Below are 7,847 nucleotides of genomic sequence, written 5' to 3' on the forward strand. Positions count from 1 at the left end.
TATACATATTTTAACATTGAAGGGCCAATCAGCAGTTTAAACAATAACAACAGGAACCCCGCCACTGTTTCAGTAGAAAGCTGAGGGATGGGGCTGGAGAAATAATAATAATATAATAATAATGTAATCACTTTCAAATTCATAGACAGGGCTATGGATGCATGGACTGACCATCCATGATATCAAAAGTATAGTTTAACCATGTTTTGTTTACAAACATTGGAGTAAAACAAGCTTATATTTTGGGTTCTGATGGGGTATAGCAGTTAAACTAAGTTCATGAGGCGTGTATAAGTTATATTCTTTAAGAATATATTGGTACAATTAATTTATAAGTCAAAAAATGGATGTACCAACTTCTGACTGACCCTTTAATAATTGTTACGTTGTCAAAACGTAACGAGAGCTATGCGGAACTCTTGGTTTCTGGTACAAGCTTTCGAATCGGACGTATTTTGTAGTAACACCCTTTCAAAATGACTTCCAAAACAGACACAACATGCAAAATATTTTCTTTTCAAGACTACAAATCCTCTCCCGATCCGATTTTCGAGATTTCTGCCGAATGCTTACAACCATCACCAGTTCCGATAATAATAGATAACGGCTCTTTTCAAACAAGGGCCGGTTGGGCATGCAAAGGGGACGAACTAGGCGCACCGCGGCTTCTGTTCAAGTCCGTGGCGGCGAGGAGCAGAGGGGCAGCGCGAAGTGAAACCCAAATCGGCAATGACATTTCTAACCTCGAGCCGGTGCGATGGCTCCTGAAAAGCCAGTTTGACCGAAATGTGGTTGTAAACTTCGAGATACAGGAACTGATGTTCGATTACATATTCAGCCACCTCGGAGTTGTGACTGAGGTAAAGGTGTTCAAGTTATGTTGCACAATTTCCTATGTTGCTTGTCCTGTTTAGACCGTTCTGCCTTCTCAGTCTTGAATATAACTTACTGACAACGGTAGCTAACTAGATAGTTGCTCCTTCAAGCACATCTGATGTGGTTTCTCTCCTTTCTCTCCCCTCTTTAGGGCAGTGTTGAACATCCTATAGTGCTCACAGAGGCGCCCTGCAACCCGCTGCACAGTCGGCAGATGATGTCAGAGCTGCTCTTTGAGTGCTACAGAGTTCCTCATGTGTCCTATGGCATAGACTGCCTGTACAGCCTCTACTACAACAATGCTCTCAGCAACCTCACACACCAAAACACAGGCATTGTCCTCTCCTCTGGCTACCACTGCTCTCACATCCTACCCGTTATCAATGGAAGGTAAAACCACTATACAGCAAATCACATGTTATTGGTCACATACACATGGTTAGCAGATGTTATTGATAGTGTAGCGAAATGCTTGTGCTTCTAGTTCCGACAGTGCAGCAAAATATAACAAGTAATCTAACAATTCCACAACAACTACCTAATACACACAAATCTAAGTAAAGGAATGGAATAAGAATATATACATATAAATATATGGATGAGCAATGACCAAGCTCCATAGGCAAGATGGTGTAAAATACAGCATGAACATATGAGATGAGTAATTGTAAGTCGCTCTGGATAAGAGCGTCTGCTAAATGACTTAAATGTAATGTAATGTAATGCAAGATATGTAAACATTATTCAAGTGGCATTATTAAAGTGGCCAATGATTTCAAGTCTGTATGTAGGCAGCATCCTCACTGATGGCTGTTTAACAGTCTGATGGCCTTGAGATATAAACTATTTTTCAGTTTCTCTAGGTCAGCATTCAACACCATAGTACCCCAATAGGCAGTGCCTCGGTGGTTGTTGTCCTTGAAGATCTTTTTGGCCTTCCTGTGCCGCGGGTGCTGTAGGTGTCCTGACCTGACCACCCTCTGGAGTGCCCTGCGGTTATGGGCGGTGCAGTTGCACAATTGAGAGCATCCTGTCGGCCTGCATCACCGCCTGGTATAGCATCTGTAAAAGTTTGTGAGGGTTTTAGGTGACAAGCCACATTTCTTCAGGCTCCTGAGGTTGAGGAGGCGCTGTTTCGCTTTCACCACACTTTATATGTGGGTGGACCATTTCAGTTTGTCCGTGATGTGTACGCCGAGGAACTTAAAACTTTCCACCTTCTCCACTGCTGTCCCATCGATGTGGATAGGAGGTGCTCCCTCTGCTGTTTCCTGAAGTCCACAATCATCTCCTTTTGTTTTGTTGACAGCGCACTCCGAGTGCCCTCACCTCCCAATAGGCTGTCTCGTCGTTGTTGGTAATCAAGCCTACTACTGTTGTGTGGTCTGCAAACTTGATGATTGAGTTGGAGGCGTGCATGGCCACGCAGTCATGGGTGAACAGGGAGTACAGGAGGGGGCAGAGCACGCACCCTTGTGGGGCCCAAGTGTTGATCAGGATCAGCAAAATGGAGATGTTGTTTCCTACCTTCACCACCTGGGGGCGGCCCGTCAGGAAGTCCAGGACCCAGTTGCACAGGGCGGGGTTGAGACCCAGGGCCTCAAGCTTAATAATGAGCTTGGAAGGTACTATGGTGTTGAATGCTGAGCTGTAGTCAATGAACAGCATTCTTACATAGGTATTCCTCCTCTCTAGGTGGGATAGGGCAGTGTGCAGTGTGATGGAGATTACATCATCTGTGGGCCTATGGGGCGGTACGCAAATTCAAGTGGGTCTAGGGTGACAGGTAAGGTGGAGGGGATATGATCCTTGACTAGTCTATCAAAGCACGTCATGCTGACAGAAGTGAGTGCTACGGGGTGATATTAATTTAGTTCAGTTACCTTTGCCTTCTTGGGTACAGGAACAAGGATGGCCAACTTGAAGCATGTGGGGACAGCAGACTGGGATAGGGAAAGATTTAATATGTCTGTTAACACATCAGCCTGGTCTGCGCATGCTCTGAGGTTGCAGCTAGGGATGCCGTCTGGCCCGGCAGCCCTGCGGGGGTTAACACGTTTAAATGTCTTACTCACGTCAGCCACGGAGAAGGAGAGCCCACAGTCCTTGGTAGCACTGTATTATCCTCAAAGCGGGCGAAGAAGGTGTTTAGTTTGTTTGGAAGCAAGACGTCGGTGTCCGTTACGTCACTGGTTTTCTTTTTGTGGTCCGTGATTGTCTGTAGACCCTGCCACATACGTCTCGTGTCTGAGCCATTGAATTGTGATTCCACTTTGTCTCGATACTGACATTTCTCTTGTTTCATTGCCTTGCGGAGGGAATAACTACACTGTTTGTATTAGGCCATATTCCCAGTCAACTTTCCATGGTTGAATGTGGTGGTTCGTGCTTTCGGTTTTGTGCAGATGCCGCCATTTATCCACAGTTTCTTGTTAGGGTAGGTTTTAATAGTCACACTGGGTACAACATCTCCTATGCACTTCCTTATAAACTCACTCACCGAATCAGCGTATAAATCGATATTATTCAATGAGGCTACCCAGAACATATCCCAGTCCGCGTGATCAAAACAATCTTGAAGTGTGGATTCCGATTGGTCAGACCAGCCAACGTTGAATAGTCCTTGTCACATGTATATCCTGTTTGAGTTTCTGGCTATAGGAAGGGAGGAGCAAAATGGAGTCGTGGTCAGATTTTCTGAGGGAGGGCCTTGTATGCATCGCCGAAGTTAGAGTAGCAGTGGTCCAGAGTTTTTCCAGCGAGAGTACTGCAATCAATATGCTGGTAGAATTTAGGTAGCCTTGTTCTTAAGTTTGCTTTGTTAAAATCCCCAGCTACAATAAATGCATCCTCAGGATATATGGTTTCCAGTTTGTATAATGTCTAGTGAAGTTCTTTTAGGGCCGTCGTGGTATCGGCATGAGGGGGGAAATACACGGCTGTGACTATAACCGAAGGATAATACGGTCGGCATTTCATTGTGAGGAATTCTAGGTCAGGTGAACAAAAGGACTTGAGTTTCTGTATGTTGTTACAATTACACCATGAGTCGTTAATCATGAAACATACACCGCCGCCCTACTTCTTCCCGGAGAGATGTCTATTTATGTCGACTCGGCGCACAAAGAATCCCGGTGGCTGTACCGACTCCAATAGCATGTCCCGAGAGAGCCATATTTCCGTGAAACAGAGTATATTACCAGTCGATATTACTTACCAAGCCAAGCAGACAGACTCAGCGCCAGGATAAAGTGATTAAGGGTGCAGTTGAAATCGGTGAGAGGGGAAATGTTTTTTTGGGTTCTTGCATTGGAATTATATTGAATTCTGCTTATATCACGCTATACCACAATAAACACCAAGTTCAAATTCCCAGAACATTGTGAGCTTTTGAAGTGACAGGTTGCTGCCAAATCTGTAGCCCATCTCCCCTACGCTGTATCAGCACAATGGACAGTGCCCTACACACTAAAGAAAGGTCATTTTGGAAATGAATGTAGGCTACCAGACAGACAGGGTAATTCACCTATTACAAACAGCCTATGTGAATGCAGCCAAACACAGCTGTCTCACCAAAATAATGCAAACTAAATGCTGAAAGTAGAAACCTAGTAACTCATGCAAAACAAAAAAACTGAATAGCAGTTTGGCTTAGAATACCGACACAACTGCAAATGCAAACAAATGAATGTGAACAGAACAGGGGTAGGCCTATAAACAAAATATCAGATCGATAAAGGCATAATACAATCTATATTTAGACTAGTTACATTAACAGTAAACAAACAAACGCAGTAAACTAAAGGCGGAAGCAAATAACCAAAACATAGCCTACAGCCTACGACAGTGAGACGCAGTCATGCACAGCTGTCTTGCCAAATAAATAGACCCGTAGGTCTATTTCAAACATGGATGCAGCTCATGAGTTCAGCAACATGTTGCGATACTGCACAATACACTTCTGTGGATCAAATTCGACCCACCCACTCATCAAATAAGCAATGCTGGCCTACCACAAACACATTTCCAATACGCACAGTTCCATTTACAACCACGAAAAGCAATAGGCTACCAAGAATGCGTACATTCTATTTCTATAGTCATCTATTTCTATAATGAAACATGCCTATGCATTGTAATTATATTGAATTCTGCTTAGATCAATCACCCTATACCACAATAAACAGAAAAGTTCAAATGCCGAGAACATTGAGTGCTTTTGACCAAGAAGTGACAGGTTGGCACTCTATCGGCACCACGACAGCGCCCCTACACACGAAGCAAGGTTGGTTTTGGCAATGAAAATAAAGGCTGTCTAAATTAGTCATTTTGCCATTTCTTACCCTAGGGTTTTGCTGAGAATGACACCACTTTATACCACCAAGATGTTGATCAAAATCTACCAGCTAAATCGTTTCTTACCCATTTCCGAAGAGTTGCAGCCTCCTTGACGATCTGTTGAACGTCCTGAGTAATTGATCATTCAATACTTCCCCAAAAATCTTCTTGTAAGATCCCCCTCTAATGCCAGTTGGATTAGTTGAGCCTTTCTTGGGTGTAGCATGTGTCGTAGGGGGCTGACTGAACACATTTGCCGAAGTGGAAAAGGAATTCTTAACAGCTGCCTGTCATTAACAAGTGTTGACACCTCAGCTTCCATTAGGGCTGTCCATGAGCTAGAGCCAATTTATCTGACCATTTCTACCGGTGTACATGCCAGTTCTGATTTTTACATGCACATTTTCGTGGAAGATTTTCATTTAATTTATAATAAAGTCTTTGTATCTCAAAATCATTGCATGTGGTTAATCAAAATTCTAAAAGTAACTTCTATTGCCAATGACAACTATGTAAAAAATAGCCTACGTTAAGCTAACCAATAAAAACAGCCTGCAGGTAGAAAAAAAGTCCTGATTTAAAAATAAATATCCTATAAATCACATTGGCTATGCATGGCCTGTCTGCAAGGAACTTGAAACATTGTATTCACTTGGTTCCAGCCTGAAGCTCATGCTAGCAAACTTGCAACATTGTATAAAATATTCTGTTTTCTGCTCCAGTGAGCTCAGGATAGAAGACACAGTTGTAAGTTATTTGGGCAAGGGATAAGAAGTAACCAGGTAGGCCTATTTTATGACGTTTCCACTAGATAGATCAGAGCATCACAATATTTTCCTAAAATGGGTTATTAACTAAAATGGGTTTATTAATTCCACTACATGACCAAATGTATGTGGACACCTGTTAGTTGAACATCTCATTCCAAAATCATGGGCATTAATATGTAGTTGGTCCCTCCGTTGCTGCAATAACAGCCTCCACTCTTTTGGGAAGGCTTTCCGCTAGACGTTGGAACATTGCTGCGGGGACTTGCTCCTATTCAGCCATAAGAGCACTAGTGAGGTCGGGCACTGATGTTGGGTCGATTAGGCCTGGCTCGTAGACGGCGTTCGATGAGGTTGAGGTCAGGGCTCTGTGCAGGCCAGTCAAGTTCTTCCATACCAATCTCGACAAACCATTTCTGTGTGGACCTCGCTTTGTGCACAGGGGTATTGTCATGCTGAAACAGGAAAGGGCCTTCTCCATACTGTTGCCACAAAGTTTGAAGCACATAATTGGCTAGAATGTCATTGTATGCTGTAGCGTTATGATTTCCCTTCACTGGTACTAAGGGGCCTAGCCTGAACCATGAAAAACAGCCCCAGACCATTATTCCTCCTCCACCAAACTTTACAGTTGGCACTATGCATTGGGGCAGGTAGTGTTCTCCTGCCATTCACCAAACTCAGATTCGTCCATCGGACTGCCAGATGGTGAAGCGTTCTCTGGAGTGATGAAACACGCATTTCCACTGCCCCAGAGTTCATTGGCGGGGAGCTTAACACCACTCCAGCCGACGCTTGGCATTGCACATGGTAATCTTAGGCTTGTGTGCGGCTGCTCGGCCATGGTAACCCATTTCACGGAGCTCCCAACGAACAGTTCTTGTGCTGACGTCGCTTCCAGAGGCCGTTTGAAATTCGGTAGTGAGTGTTGCAACCAAGGACAGACGATCTTTACCCACTACGTGCTTCAGCACTCAGCGGTCTCGTTCTGTAAGCTTTGTGTGGCCTACCTATTCGCAACTGAGCCGTTGTTGCTTCTAGACGTTTCCATTTCACAATAACAGCACTTACAGTGGACTGGGGCAGCTCTAGCAAGGGAGAAATTATACAAACGGACTTGTTGGAAAGGTGGCATCCTATGACGGTGCCATGTTGAAAGTCACTGGGCTATTCAGGAAGGCAGTTCTACTGCCAATGTTTGTGTATGGAGATTACATGGCTGTGTGCTCGATTTTATACACCTGCCACTAATTTGAAGGAGTTGTCCACATACCTTTGTATATATAGTGTATTTAATCACAGTGTGCTTAAAGCATCAGACAAGCTCAGTAGCCTACATATAGTTGATTTTATTAAAACACATACAGTTGGGTGTTTATATAGTGAAAAATACACAAAAAATGTTGGTCGAAAGAACCAACGATTCTAGGTCGACCAAATTTTTTTTTTTTGTCGGGGACAGCCTTACACTCAATCATTAGGACCTTTTTGCTATTTTGATTTAGGGACACAAAACTTAAACTGAGATGGCACAAGTTTCAACAGAAGGGGCTAAGCCTCCTTTTGCCCCCTTGTGTAGCTCACCTACAGAGCTGTTTTTATCAAGATACAAATATCCTGTGCTTTTTCATTTGGTGCATACAGACACAGCTTGGCTACACTTTAACCGCGAAGCGTCCACGGTGTGCTCTCATATGGAACTCAGCGAGGACTCTTACTTTTGTAACTAATTTGTAAACATTTTAACAATGTGATTTAACCGATTTGAAGTTGTGAAAATAGATGGTGAAAATGCAGAATGGTGTTAAATGCCTGCAAACAGCTTGGGGAGTTAAATTATTTCACAGATTTAATCATGTAATATTA

The 7,847-nt window shown here is 43.5% G+C and overlaps 1 protein-coding gene across 1 annotated transcript in view; it reads left to right on the forward strand.

The window, feature by feature from the left end:
* The first annotated feature begins 428 nt into the window (after positions 1-428).
* The window catches only part of actr5 (actin related protein 5), a 21,901-nt gene continuing 14,482 nt past the window's right edge, over positions 429-7,847 (forward strand). The window contains exons 1-2 of the mRNA XM_035741213.2: positions 429-860; positions 1,028-1,266. Of these exons, the coding sequence (XP_035597106.1) occupies positions 477-860; positions 1,028-1,266 (623 nt within the window). The 5' untranslated portion in view covers positions 429-476. The remainder of the gene's footprint in view (positions 861-1,027; positions 1,267-7,847) is intronic.

Source organism: Oncorhynchus keta, chromosome 28 (assembly GCF_023373465.1).
Source record: "Oncorhynchus keta strain PuntledgeMale-10-30-2019 chromosome 28, Oket_V2, whole genome shotgun sequence".
In the NCBI taxonomy this organism is placed as follows: Eukaryota; Metazoa; Chordata; class Actinopteri; order Salmoniformes; family Salmonidae; genus Oncorhynchus; species Oncorhynchus keta.